At 36.0% G+C, this 15,730-nt stretch overlaps 1 protein-coding gene across 1 annotated transcript in view; it reads right to left on the reverse strand.

Annotated features, from left to right (window-relative positions):
• Window positions 1–15,730, reverse strand: part of LOC106164100 (sodium/hydrogen exchanger 2-like) — a 61,880-nt gene that overhangs the window by 33,734 nt on the left and 12,416 nt on the right. Inside the window, exon 2 of the mRNA XM_086997212.1 lies at window positions 10,188–10,682. Coding sequence (XP_086853338.1) covers window positions 10,188–10,682 — 495 coding nt within the window. The remainder of the gene's footprint in view (window positions 1–10,187; window positions 10,683–15,730) is intronic.

The following is a 15,730-nucleotide window of genomic DNA, read 5'->3' on the forward strand; positions in this document are numbered from 1 at the left end:
AGTAAACCTGGTTTCAGAAAATTTTGGCAATCAATATTATGGGAATTCTGAATGCTGTACACGTTACCATTTCTCCCTTGAGTAAAATAAACTAAGATGTTCAGAAATCACAGGTTCATCAATTTGCTTGTTGCAAAAGAAAAAAAAAATTCCCAATGGCGTACTAAAGTACAGTATGAGCTCTTGAGAACTGCATAACAATTTCCAAAAAAAAATAAACAGACAAGCCAACTGAATAAAGTAAATTCAATGAAATTAGGCTTAATGCAGTATGGGAATTCCCTGTTCTAAGGATCATATGCAAAGATAAAACCTTTAGAGCATAATGAAAAGGTCAATAAAGTAAGTAAACAACTGACATGTTGATCCGTGATTTTCCCTACTTAAAACATGTAACTTTGAGCTGCATATAAGCTATTAAGTTATAATAATTTATATCGGCAAGAGGAAAATGCAACTGTCTGTCTCTCATTCAGGGTAATTTAGCACTTAGCTCATTCCTACGCAGACTTCAATAAAAAAAAAAAAAAGATGTATACATAGAAAATATGAAGCCATCTATCTTCATGCATGGACTCCTGGGAAAACAACAAAGGTTGAATAATATCATCCTGCTGATAAAACAGTACAAATGTAAAAGTTAAATGACATATCATCTGTAGATCACTTTTTTTGTTCATCTCTTGGGTACCCCTAGGGATAAATGAAATATTTTTTCCCATTATCTTGATATATATGGAAAGCTTTAAGAGTACAGAATTCCTACTTTAAGTTAACTGGTTCAGTTCCAAATGACATCACCAGATTAATTTACCAGCAATTAATGAGCTGACACAGCAAGTAGAATTTAAATTTGAATACACCCTAAACTTCTAAACTTAATGCAAGTGGTGGGCAAGTGCTTCCTGTAGTTACAAAACTATAAACTGAGAAGGGCTGACCCAAATTAAATTTGAATACACCTTAAATTTAATATAAGTGATAGGCATGTGCTTCCTGTGACTACAAAACCATAAAGTGAGAAAGGCCGACCCAAATTAAAACTGAATTCACCTTACATTCAAGGCCTGTCTCCAGTGGCGAAAGGATGACCTAACATGCCAGGTGATGTGCATGTAACAATCTATTGCTTCCTGTAGTTACAAACCTATAAACAGATACCTTACTGAGAAAGTAGACACTAATTAGATCTCCTTTGTGAACTGACCTTAAAATTAATCAGTTTGGTCCTTCAGAGACCTTTACTCGTTATGTCTAAGACCCCATTCCCACAGATTTTAGAACGATCTATCACCTTGGGGAGTCTTACTAGATTACTGTCAGCTTAGCAGGCTTAAAGGTCTGTCCCGCCTACTAAAAGCTGTAAGGGGGTAATTAACTTTTGTGCACAGTTGGCAGACAGCAATTTAGAGTGAACCCCCAGGGAGTTAGGTCGATCTAGTTGATCGGGAATGCGCTCTAAGTGTGAAGGCACCTGTTGTTACATGTGACTGGCAGTGCTTATTGAATACCTGTGGGAATGGGTATCTATGCTTGTATCCAATCAACTCACATGTTACCTGAGTCAACAAATCTTGGGTTTGTTCAATATCAGCTTTGTAAGATTTCCTTGTAAGTTAAGGACGGCATTTTCATGATGTGTTGGCCTTTACAAAAGATCTAAGGTATGCTACAGTAGAATTCAAAGATAAACATTCTGCTAACTGCTATAAAGATGATGCCAATTCTATAAGAAAATGATAGGTCCTAACTTATTTTTTAAAAGTATGTTTTCAATTTTGTTCATTTTTTTCTTTTTGCTTTAACAGAAAAAAATTTAAATGACAGAGGGGTACTTTTTCCATGGTCCAATCTGAAATTGGTAATGAACTGAAAATCATTTCTTGGTCAAGAAATAAAGTAGTATTTTCCCCTCAATATTTTTTGTTTTCAATAATCCTTTTCAGATAATGAACTTTATTACAGCATTATATGTGTTCCATTAGTTCCATTCATATATACAGACTTGACATTTAATATGGAATATTTTTTTCCAAGTAATTTTTTATCGTTTTTTTCCTATTTTGCTGACTGATAAATAAAAATAAGGATTAAAATCGTGTTTTAATAACTTTAAATTATCGCTTTGATGTCATTGGGACATCAATTCATTAATGGAATTCGCCAGAGAAGCAAACAAAAACACATTGCCTATTCTATGCCATACGACTTCCATTAAAAGAGATATTTTGGATCTCCATATTTTCCAAATTATCTTCTGTAAAAGAGTTATACGCTCCATAAAAGACCCTCATGTCAATTGCTAGTCACAAGAATGGTCGCTGTTACGCCTGGCCTCTTCTGGCTGTTGCCAGCCCTCTCGGGCGGCAAGGCATTCCTTGGGGTAGGTTTTTAGAGTTCAATCGGGAATAATATTCTAGGCATCGGTCTAAAATTGTCCAATTTGGTCCAGTTTTGTTGTAGGACATGTAGGCAGTTGATTCGGCGAGTAATGGCCTACCGAAATATTGTCTATGTGGTTCAAATGTGGCGATTTTGATGACCAGGGTAGCTGCTCATTCCCTTGGTTCTGTAAGTTATCTGCTATTAAAAGTGCTCTGTGTGAACCGGCAACCTCACCGTGCAACCTAAAATCGTTCCTAAGGTGTCCCCTATCAAATGATAGTCAAGTGGTTCCGAGATTATCCCTTAATTTGATCTGGTTCAGGTTTTCGTCGATGACTACCATTGGTGTTTTGGCACCAATGTGGTATCCACTCCAAATACTGACGCTGTCAATCACCCTTGTCACTTTAGACCCGGCATATGCTTCGTCGTAGGTCTCTTCTGGACAACTGTAAACTCTGTTTTGACTAATTGGGCGGTACAGGTGAAATCTGACCTCAATAAAGAAAGTCACGCAGTTTCAGTGTTCTACCCAGAAACGGCCATGGCCCCCAATTCATTAGAGAAACAGACGACGATGTTTTGCTGTTTACAGTGGGTGCCTCGGAGGTCGTTTGGTGTTCTTACCTGCTAAAACCAGTTTGGTGTTCGCTAAGGGCTTTAAAAAACGCATTTTGGTGGCAATTTACCCCTCGTTCTGACCGGACTAAGTGTTTTTTGTTTAGTTGCAGCAGCGTATCCCGAAAGACAGTGGGTCCTGTACCCTGTAGGTAAGATTTTGATACATTGGGGGTGACCTCTGTGTAGGTGCATCAGTCTGGGCATTACTCTTTAAAACTGTGGGGACCGTTCCGTTTGGCGCTATGATCTGTCTGGTAATGTCTGTCTTTTTCGCGCCATTCTGCCATAGATTAACAAATTTGTAATGCACTACTTGACTCATCTTACGCACTGCAAAACTGACCGCTTGCATGCAAAATTTCAAATTCTTCTATGCAGTGGTTGCCGACATAAAGGTACTTTTTTGACAGAACCAAGCTTTGCCTAAGCCAAGCTTTGACCAGCCTAAAGGAACACTACCCAACTAAATCACTACATATTACATAATATAGCAGCGCAACAGACATGAAAGTCAGTTAATTGGTAGCGACACACCTGACTACACACTTCTCCATTCACAAATCTTATATGAGATCGGAGTTTTTTGAAAAAAGAACGCATTTTTACCTAGACATACCTTCGAAACTGAAATATTCCATATTAAATGTCAAGTCTGTAAATGCATATCCTTATATATTGTGTAAATAATGTAGTCCATTGAGCCTGCAAATGTATCCCCATATCATTTAGTGGTCAATTAACTTATTATTATCATTAGTCCCAAAGCTAGAGGTTGAGAAGTCAAATAGCAATTAAGCAGCCCCCCTCTCCCCAGGGGGTGAATCTCTCCCCAGGGTTCACCCTTACTAGTAAAATACTTCCGAGGTAGATCCAAAAGGGTAGGGGGGAGGTGCCATGCCATCAATCATATTCTTTCTGAAATCACTTTCTGATGTGGCAGCATAACTACCAAAATTATCAACCCTGGTGCCCACTCAGTTATTAGTTTTCGATTTTCAATTACAGAGGAAAATAAATCACAAGATAGACAGTTTGAACGAAGTCTTATTCAATAATAACATCTATGCTATTGACTTCAAAAACTAATTCAACCTGCTTTTCTGTAGAGAAATTCATTACTGTGTTTGGCAGGAAAAAAGAAGAACATAACTTTTCACTATCCATAGTGCTGGCAGGGACTACACTGTGACATTGACTTGCCAGTGGCAGAAGTCTGAAAGCAAGGTGCAAATTAGAAACAATAAAAACTGCAATATACAGTGAGTACATAAGTAAATAACCCTGTTCTTCCTTAAGACCTAGAACAGAATGGGTCCATATGAAGTGGGCAATGAGTATACGACTCCACTGAGGGTTTATTGTATTCTGTTCCAACCAGTAAAGTGAATGCCTCCTACCTAATTCAGAACCAAAAACAGAACCAGTTAAGTGAATGCCTCCTACCTAAACCAAAACCAAAAACAGAACCAGTAAGGTGAATAAATTCAGAGCCTAAACCAGAACCAAAAACAGAACCAGTAAAGTGAATAAATTCAGAGCCTAAACCAGAACCAAAAACAGAACCAGTCTAGTGAATAAATTCAGAGCCTAAAGCAGAACCAAAAGCAGAACCAGTAAAGTGAATAAATTCAGAGCCTAAACCAGAACCAAAAACAGAACCTAAACCAGAACTAAAAACAGAGCCAAAAACAGAACCAGTAAGGTAAATAAATCAAGAACCTAAACCAGAACCAAAAACAGAACCTAAACCAGAACCAAAAACAGAACCAAAAACAGAGCCAGTCTCAGAACCAGCTTTAACTTAAAAGTGAAATAAACCAAGAACCTAAACCAGAACCAAAAACAGAATCAGTCTATCTCCCAACAGAACCAGACCCAAACGAGCCTAAGCAATGACCCATGTAAACATATCCCCTCCTTCATCATACTCAGTTAGTATCAGGTAGACCAGGTTTCCAAGAAGCCTTAGGATATGACGGAGCATTTTACATTAACCTGTCTCAATTGAATAGCAGAAGATGGATTGCTTTTCCAATAAACATGTTTAGAGGATCATGCATTGCTGTGGGCTTCTGAGCAAAGTGGTACTATATATTACGGTAATTACTTGATTTTTTTCAACGAGGGAAAATGTGAATTTTACAGACACTATTTTTAAGTCATAATTTCTTAAAGTTAGAATAAATCCTATTTAGTGGCAGCAACGAAATTAAAAAGCAGACTACTCTACCTTTCTAATCTATGCAGTAAAAGCACCACAAATGCTACACAAAAATATAACTTCTGTGAACATAAAATTATGTATCTGACAGTTTGATCATTTCCCCCCATTGAAAAGATCAAGTAATTACCACACAATGCCACTGTTGCTAGTGTAGATACAGGTGTTTTTCAACCTGCATGAACCTAGATACTGTGAAGAGATATAAAATGTAACATCCAGGTTAGGAGTTCATTGCAACTGACTGTTTCCACATGTAAGCACAGGCAAATACCAGTACTTCTATTGTATCATTATTCCATTTTACCAGCTGTACTTGGGTTAATTGTACCTTGATGACATAGCATTAAATTGTTAGAGTCAGAGATGAAAGTGGGGTTGAAAATAATCTGGAAAACGCAAGTGCAGAAGGCATGTAGCACCATATGAAATTCGGTGGGGGCACAAATACAATACCCAAATTCTCAGAATTCAGGATAAATCATGGAGAACATCACTATAGAATGATTGAGAAACTTGTAACTGAATTAATTCTGGGTCAAAAAGGAAATTAATTACGCACTTTACTATTTTGTCCTGTGTTGTTGCAAAGAAAAGATGATTTTGCCAAAAAGTTCATTTTCAAATTTTCAATTTGGTGGCAATAATTCACCTACCAGTAAAAGAATACTTAGCCCATAGAGAGCCTGTATGCAGGACATTTCACATAGTGAATTAAAACTTTCCATTCCATCTTATTATTTCTTGAGTGGTCCTACAATGTAAGTTTATTACTAGTACGCTACAGAGAACTTAAATAATCGCTTTCACCAGGACGGAGGTTCTACCTGATGGAAGAAATATCAAAGAAAGCACATGCTAAAGGCACAGCATCATGGGCTACATTCAGAACAGAGGACTAACTAGTCCCAGGGTCAAATATGGCTAATCCACTTGAATGCTTCCCAACAGGGAATTTTTTCAGTGTCTATTAGCAGATAAGACGGCAAGCTTTATAGTGGGTCACCATATTTGATCTGTGGACTAATTAGTCCCCTGTTCTGAATGTGGCCATGATGACCAACAAAAATGTGACAAAATATTTTGGTGTTTCTTTCCAAACTATTAAGCAATCAATCTCTCAAAACATTTGGCAATGCATTGATGGAAAGCCAAGACAGCTAAAATGCTAATGTAAACAAGGCAGCAAAGCTGTCAAATGTACAGACAAAAAACAGAAAATAAAGATGCAAAATAGGTCATTTTGTCAATTTTGATGCAATAATAAATAATGCTTATCATAGCACTGTCAGTCAACACTGAATTTTAATCATGCACAACAGGTACCATGGTCAATAACAGGAGCGAACCCAGAGATATTTTCTGACAGTATTCCAAAGTATCTATGTTGATCCATCCTCCATTTTTATGGTCTTCCAACAGAAAAAAATACCAGTCAATATAAACTTAATAACCTGACCGTCTTCCGGAAGACCCAGAAGATGGTCTCAATCCACCCCTTCAATAAGATTACAGTTTCAGGACCATGAGAGTTCAAATTCTCATAATGAAAGTCTCAATATTTGAAAAATGATGACAGTGCATAAAATAATATTACATAATGTTTAAAGACATAAAAAACAATACAACTGCTTATGTGGAAATATAGAAAATGTGCAGAGCCTCAGGCAGATGAGAGTTAAAAGTCACAAATGCCAGTGTTTGAGAAAAAATTAAAAAGGAAAACATAACAAAACTAGAAAAGCACTCCAAGAGCGCAGACCTCTGCCAAGACAGCAATTGTTGATTATTATTGATTGATTATTGATCGAGACCACCACCAAAAACTAATCATTGTCCTCCTTGCCCACTTCTGACAGTTCCTGAAAATTTCATCAAAATCGGTCCGTAACTTTTTGAGTTATGTTGATGACAGACAAACAGGGGTGAAAACATAACCTCCTTGGCAGAGGTAAATATAATTCCAATGATGCTGCCATTCAAACTTTTAATCTTTTTTGATATATATATATATATATATATATATATATTAAAAACTTATTTGCAATATTAAACAAAATTTACCTGCATAATTATCACTGCTTACTTATTATTAATCTAGCAGAGAGCTTAACCTTTGGGAGTTTACAGGGAAATATCAACAAGTGTGCTTTATGCAATCTCATTTAATGGCCTATTAATGACTTTATAACTCTGAACTTAGCTAAGTGATACCCAAGGGAAATTTACAGACTGACCCTCTCAAAGATCTTTCAGGCCCATAAGTCACATCTTAAGAAAAGCACATAACAATAATGCACAAAATAGGAGACTACCAATTCTGATGCAATAATACATTATGTTTCACTGCACAGTCAACATCAAATTTTAATTATGCACAACAGGTAACACCAACGAAAGTAAAAGCATAAGGCTTCAGGCCCATCAGAGTTCAAGTTTATACTTTGAAAGTGCCAGAATGAGAAAAATGAAAATTTCACACAAAATTGCATGAATTCAATGATAAAAGATAACCCAATTGAGCTGGCTTTCTAATTTGAACTGCATGCCAATCCTAAAAATCATACTTGTAAGTTAAAAATAATAATAAGTAACACAGTTTTCTTTTCATAATGTTTCCAGTAGCAGTGCAAAAAGATTTTTGTGAATTTTGATGTAACATTACATAATAAATTATATAATAATTATCATCAATTTTTGATTATTGACTTTAAATAGCATGGGCATTTAGAAAATTTGATTACTATTCGGCTTCATGTCCATGGGAGCTCCGAGTCCCACAATGAATATGCCAACACGATAATAATGAATTTTTCACTAAAATGTATAACTTCCAGAAAAAGAAGCCAATTAGACTGCTTTTCCAACTCAGGCTGCATTTTAGTCCTGTGTTTCTTTTTTGAAAGTTTGACAGTCATAAGTAACACGGTTTTCCCATAATGGTCATCATGGCAGCAGCACCAAAAATTGTGTTTTCTTCTGTTTTGATGCAACATTACATAATGCTTAACAGCATAATGACCATCAATTTTTAATAATAATATATACGTATCATGGATTTTCAGAAAATGTGACTAGCATGGGTCTTCAAGCCCGTGGAGGTTCTAAGTCACACCTTGAAAATGCCAATATGTGAAAAATGAAATTTTCACAAAAAACTGTTTAACTGCCAGAAAAATTTACCAAACAGACTACATTTCCTACTGAAGCTGTATTTTAGTCCCATGTTTCTTTCCTGTAAGTTTGAGAACAGTAAGTGACATGATTTTCCTTAAGTGCTCATCATGGGAGCAGTGCCCAAAATAGGGGTTTCTTCAAATTTTAATGTAAAATTACATAATGTTAAACAGCATAATGACCATCAATTTTTAATAATAGAATATTAGTAACATGGACATTCAGAAAATGTTACAAGCAAAGGTCTTCAGGATCATAGAACTTCAAAGTCACACCTTGAAAATGCCAATATGTGAAAAATTAAATTTTCACTAAAAACTGTTTAACTGCCAGAAAAAATTACCAAACAGACTGCATTGCCTACTGAAGCTGTATTTTAGTCCCATGTTTCTTTCCTGTAAGTTTGAGAACAGTAAGTGACATGATTTTCCTTAAATGGTCATCATGGGAGCAGTGCCTAAAATAGGGGTTTCTTCAAATTTTGATGCAATATTACATAATGTTTAACAGCATAATGACCATCAATTTTTAATAATAAAATATTAGTATCATGGATATTCAGAAAATGTGACTAGCAAAGGTCTTCAGGCCCATGGAACTTCAAAGTCACATCTTGAAAATGCCAAAATGTAAACAAGACAGCACTTTTCTGAAATGGGTTTATTTCCATTTTTAACACTTTTTTAACATAAAACAAAATTAACAGTTTACTGCCATTTTTATATGACCAACTAAGAAAATTGATGAGATGGGAAAAATATCAATAGAACAGTATTAAATTTCCAATTTCCTCCATTCTGAGATTCTGAACATAGTGGATGATTGAATCTGACAAACTGCAATGATATGTGTTTATTTCCATTTTTGACACTTCATTACACAATACAAGATAACAAGTTTACCATCATTTTTACATAATCAACTAACAATGTTGTAAAGATGCAGGAAATGTCAAAAAAACACTTTTACATATCTTATTAGTTCAATAATGAAACTATTAACATGCCTAAGAATTGAATCAGAGAAAATGTGAAAAAAAAAGCATAACTTCCCTAAAAATGACCCAATCATGCTGATTTTCGAACTTGACCTGCGTATTATAAATATTCATCAGTTCTGTAAGTTTCAAACCAAAAGGTAAAATGGTTTTCCACTTATCGTGTTTACGGTGTTGCATATATGCTGAAAAAAGTGAAAAAAAAAGGCAAAACTTCCCTAAAAATGACACGATCATGCTGACTTTCGAACTTGACCTGCGTATTATAAATATTCATCAGTTCTGTAAGTTTCAAACCAAAAGGTAAAACGGTTTTCCACTTATCGTGTTTACGGTGTTGCATATATGCAAAAAAGTGAAAAAAAAGCAAAACTTCCCTAAAAATGACCCGATCATGCTGATTTTCAAACTTGACCTGCGTATTATACAAATTCATCAGTTCTGTAAGTTTCAAACCAAAAGGTAAAACGGTTTTCCACTTATCGTGTTTACGCTGTTGCATATATGCTGAAAAAAGTGAAAAAACAGCATAACTTCCCTAAAAATGGCCCGATCATGCTGATTTTCGAACTTGACCTGAATATTATGAATATTCATCAGTTCTGTAAGTTTCAAGTCAAAACTTAAAACGGTTTTCCACTTATCGTGTTTACGGTAAAAGTGCACGCCAACGGCAACGGCAACGGCAACGGCGACGACAGACGCAGGTGACGGCTATATGTACAGATACATCTGTGTCTGTACATAAAAAGTATATTATATTCCACCCCAAATCCTCACACTTACCAAGCTTGCATAGTGCTGCCACTGTGGTAAACATTACAATAACCAACGGCGCTTTCACATGCTGAAAGTTCCACGCAGCCACATGAATTCCTCCGTGCCCCTCCTCGTGCCAGTTCACTTTAGGATAGTGCGTACTGTCATGCGTGCTGTTCTTGGATTCGTTTCCATGGAACCAAAAGTGCATGTCTTTTTCCGTTCCTGGTTTATTATAATGGACAACATCAGGTTGACTTGCATAGCAGGGTACAAGAAGTGACATGATGACTAGCATGAGCAGCAACAGGGGTTGCCTTAGCCTGGTCACTTTAAAACATCTACGTGTCCATGCCGCCACAGAGACGCAACACCTTACAGTCCATTTTCTAGCCATAGTGCGTTGTTTAAAACATGTTCCTTCAAACATGCCTATGTGTGTCTTGTTCTGACCAAGAACCTCCACGGCCATGTGCTGAATGGATATTTTAGTCATAAGACTGAGAGCCTCCTTTGATGCATCTAAAAGAAACAAACAAATAAAAAAAAAAAATTATATGTAATTGTTAATTCAGTAGCAGTGATAAATCACAGAGATTAGTTTAACAATGATGTCACCTTATTACAGCTGTTCTACTATTGGTAGTTGGACATCTGTCAATGCATTACCAGTAATGACCTACTGTACCTGTCACTGGCTCATTACTTACTGTCACACCAAACAAAGTGTCACATGTGACAGAATCACGGTCACACCTAACACAATGTCACATCTAAAGGATCACAATCACACCCAACACAATGTCACATCCGTAAGAATCACAATCACACCCAACACAATTTCTCACCTAACAGAATCATGTCACACCTAACACAATGTCACATCTTCCAGAATCCTTGTCACTGCTTACAAGCAGACTTTATCTTTAGGGGATGGAAGCAATACCCACTGTCCTAGAATTATTTTATTTTCTAAGGCATTTTCATAATAAAAGATTTAAAATTCTACTGAAATTACTGATTTCCAGCTGATAAAAGTTTTCAAAATCTTCCTGTTGTCTTGTCTGCATTTAACCGATTATTTGTTAACTGTTCCAATAAAAGAAAAACAATTCTAAACAGTGACTGAGTCTCAAATTCAAGTCACCACAGTCTGCTTTACACTGAATCCATATTATCCTTATTACAATATGGTTTTTGCTTACACCACAAAGCCTCGTGCATGTCTTCTCTGCAGAATATATATGTATATATATATCCTCCTGACAGCTCTCTGCTAAACCTGGTATTCTTGCTGATAAAGTAAAAGCAAATACCTGTAGATCTGTGCCTTACTCTCAAACCCATTATTGTACGTCAAAGACAATAAACTGTTAGCATGGTTTCCAAAGCAACGCGAGCTCCACAGTTGAGTGGAATTCCATGCAAGAGTCATTCATGGTTACAAGTGTATCAGTGCAAAACAATCATACTTCCTTCTATGATTGAGCTAGAAAGTACTGGAAAATTTCAATATAGCTGTGTGTGTGTGTGTGTGTGTGTGTGTGTATGTGTGTGTATGTGAGTGAGAGAGAGAGAGAAAGAGAGAGCACAACCGCATAGGCTTATATACACAATGTATTCCAGCAACAGCTGCAAGTTGAGGATTCATATATCAAAGCAGTGTTCTTTATTTCTGCTGAAATAAATAAACAAACAAACAAGAAAAAAAATTTGCTAGTACTTTAACAAGCCAAACAGCAGAGAGACAGCAATGGCATTTAGGCAATGAAAGCGCAGACTAAGTCAAACATGCAGGGCTGGCAACCTAATCTTCCAATGGATGTAGCAAATTCCCTAAGTGGATTACGATGAGAAAATAAACCTATTTGGTATGATGATAAGCAGATCTATCTATCTTGTTTAAAAAATTATTTGTTCCATCATGCTGGTAAAGACAGTGTCTTTTTTCCTGGGTAGTTTATTAGCAGTGGCATTGTGTAGGTGTGATTTCCTTGTTGTAAAAAAAGTTGTGTTTACAATGGGGGAAATCTGACTCTGATTCTGATATGTGTCTGGTTCACCTACAGTTTAAACCATTAGGGTACCATAACTATCACGCATAAGGATGAGGGTTACTGCCATTTCCACACGCTTTTATCAGATCAATTGCTGTCTTTAAATTTTGTCTTACCACAATCCACCAATGATCCCACAACAGTACTGACATATTTTTATATATTTATAATATCTTCAGTTTCTTAATTTCATTACCATTTAAAAGACAGTGGATTACCCCCCCCCCCCCCCCCACAATGTATCAACTAACAATCAAACCAACATATCTAACAGGAAGAGAATGTCTTTTTACCCTCCCTCCATCTTACTGAATCTATTACACACAAACCATGTCCAACAGAGAATGTGTTTTTACAGGATAGCTATAATAAATAAATAAATAAATAAATAAATAAATTAAAATAAATAAATAAATAAATAAATAAAATCCTAGAGAACAAATAAGGTTATTATAAAATAAAAAATTGATTATTTTGAAAATACTGGTATCTTTTACCACTTTTGTTTTTCCTTTTTTCATTTTTTCGTTTGTAGTTTTAAATGTCCTTCCCAGATGTCATAAAATACCACGGAATGACCAAATAATAGACTTCATGCATGAAAGCCTGGTCTGTGTGCACAAACTAGTAAGGAATTCTTTTCCCTTTGAATGAAATTTAATAGAAATCATGACTAAGTTATCTTGACTCCAGAAGAGAATGATTGCACATACAGAATGTGTCTTTTATTGGATATATATATCTGACTATATTAATCCATACAAGCAGAAGATTGGGTTATAGTTAAATATTCCCTAGTGTACAAGATTGAACCTCTATTCTATGTAGGATCTTACACCCCATTTCCATAGATTAGATCGACCTACTTTAGATCGACATAACTCCCTGGGGGTTCACGCTAAATAGCTGACAGCCGAGCGGACACAAAAATTAATTACCCCTTACAGCTTGTAGTAGGCGGGACGGACATTTAAGTTGGATTATCTGAAAGTAATCTAGTGAGACTCCCCGCAGGGATAGATCGATCTAAAATCTATGGGAATAGACCCTTACAGACACTTTCCGAGGACTGCATTTCACTGCCACAGGTTTAAGTTGACTGGCCACAGGAGAAGCTTGCCTTTAAATATTTAGGATTTATGTCTACTATAATATAGAATACATTCGCAATTTCTCTGCCTGTTAAGTCAGTTAAATAATACGTTGGATTCCCCTCCTTGCCCCCAACCAATGAGAGAGAGAGAGAGAGAGATCCACTGGTATATGTTTCAAACAGACATACAAAGCAACCAAATGACATATACACAGATGGACAGAGAAACAAAACAGATTGAAGGTGGGATAGGTAGAATATGGAATACAGGTGGATACACTGTTAAAGATTTGAAGATAATTCATATGTACACTAGAAGAAGAAATTACTGTCACCCACTTCACTCACGCACTTACTGTACTAGTATGGGCCCCCCCTTTGGGAAAAAAATCAGTGTTTCTACTAAAGTATTTGAATCGAGAAAATACAAATTACTCCTTTTAAGAGATATTTTGCCTGCCAACATTATTCATGTCCCAATTTTTAAACCTCAGCCAACTACTAGTAATTATCTCACAACGCACAGGCTGAAACAAAAATCCCCCTACACTTACTGTAAGGCCCCCATTGGGAAAAAATAACGTCAAAACTAAGTATTTGAGCCGAGTTGTGTCTTCATAGAAATTACAAATTACTCCTTTTATAAGAGACATTTTGCCTGACAATATTATTCAACAAACTTCCAAATTTTTTTTCTCACAATGCCTAGTTATAGAATAACAGCTGATAATGAGGCAAAAAATTATGTGATCAGCTGAAATATTTACAAGTCACCACAAAGCAGGGAGAGAGAGTATTGTACATCTTCAAGCCATTTATTAAGAATGATCTAAACATTTTATTATCAATTCTGAGTGATACCTTGATTTCCAATCGATGCTACTTCACAGCAGCAAAGCCTCTGTATTAGATACAATTCCCGAGAGGTAGAATGGTAGAACTAGCAAGTCAAGGCATGGTGAGAGGGTAATATATACCACACAGAGCACATTCGGAACAGTGGACTAATAGATCCACAGATGAAATATGTCCGACCCATCTGAATACTTGTCGTGTAATCCCCACAGCGAATCTATTCAATGTCTAATCAGGAATTAAACAACGAGGTTTTTAGTGGGTCCCCGTATTTTGATCTGCAGATCTGTTAGCCTGCTTTTCTGAATGTGCTCTTAGTGATGAATGTGGTGGAAAAAGCCCAAATTGCATTAAATATTAACTCCGCATGAAAAAAGAATCCATCACATGTTCAATCAGACATGTTAACTTTTTTTTAATCTATTTATTTCATCATCATTCATTAATTTTTCTTTTGGTATCCAAATGCTGAAAATGATCAGATGCCATTCTCTGTCTGTACGAGCTAAGGGTAAACTCCAACCTTGAAATTATTTTATTCGTTCAATCATCTGTCAATCCAATCATTATTGAACCCATTTGTGTATTCATTAATTTTTTTTTTTTTTTGCAATTTACATAATTATTAATGTAACACTGATACCATTTAAAGCTATAATTTGAAAAAAAATGTGGTTCAGATTCAATGACAAAATGTTTTCATTTCAGTGATGGCAAATAATTGTTTCCGAAGCCACAAAACAAAAGAATCCTTTGAACTATGATTAAAAGTATAGCAATGCCTTGCCTTATACAGGTACTGTAGGTTTAAAAAACATGTTAAGTCTCTTCAAAAACACTTTATTTTTTTATAACAGTTCAGAACCATGTACAGGTTAAATATCAAATTACTTTTACCACTAATCACAGGTAAAAATGTCACTTGATCTACCTGTAAGGGCTGCTGTAAGTTCAGTGCCTATGGTGAGGCTAGTTAAGCCACCTGCACTTCTGCCAGAAGGCACTGCCCATGGTATAAACCTTCTCTAAGGGCAGCAAAGGTGAGAACACAGGTTTAACACTCCAACGCAGGTGCTCCTTGATATACACCTTGTTAAAAGTGCCACAGGGCCTGTGTTAAGTCAATTACTGTTGCAATGTTTTTCAAACTATTGGCATTGCCAGTAGTTCCAATCTTGGCTCTCGCTTTGAAGTAAGTACTACTCAGTAATAGCAACAACTACTTACTAGTATGTATTTTACCAACTTATCCTACAAATGCACATACACACACAAACATGCTCGAACATCAGCACATACCTATAAGGCGTATGTAAAATTACCAAAGCAAAGTCAATATCTATGAAAATCAAAATCCAACCACCAGCCATGCAAACCCATTAATAAACAAGCAATTTAGAAGTCAAGAGTTCAGAAGGATATCCTAGTTCACTTCTTCCTTGCAGACAATACCTACTCAAATTTATCAAATCCAGAATTTTTTTTTTTTGCACTCTTAGAATTCTTAGAGAAATTCTAAGAAAATTGCTGGCGGGGAAATTCAATTTGGTGATTGCCTGGTAAAT

This window comes from Lingula anatina, chromosome 10, assembly GCF_051362555.1.
Source record: "Lingula anatina isolate TDL-2025a chromosome 10, LinAna3.0, whole genome shotgun sequence".
NCBI classification, from domain to species: domain Eukaryota; kingdom Metazoa; phylum Brachiopoda; class Lingulata; order Lingulida; family Lingulidae; genus Lingula; species Lingula anatina.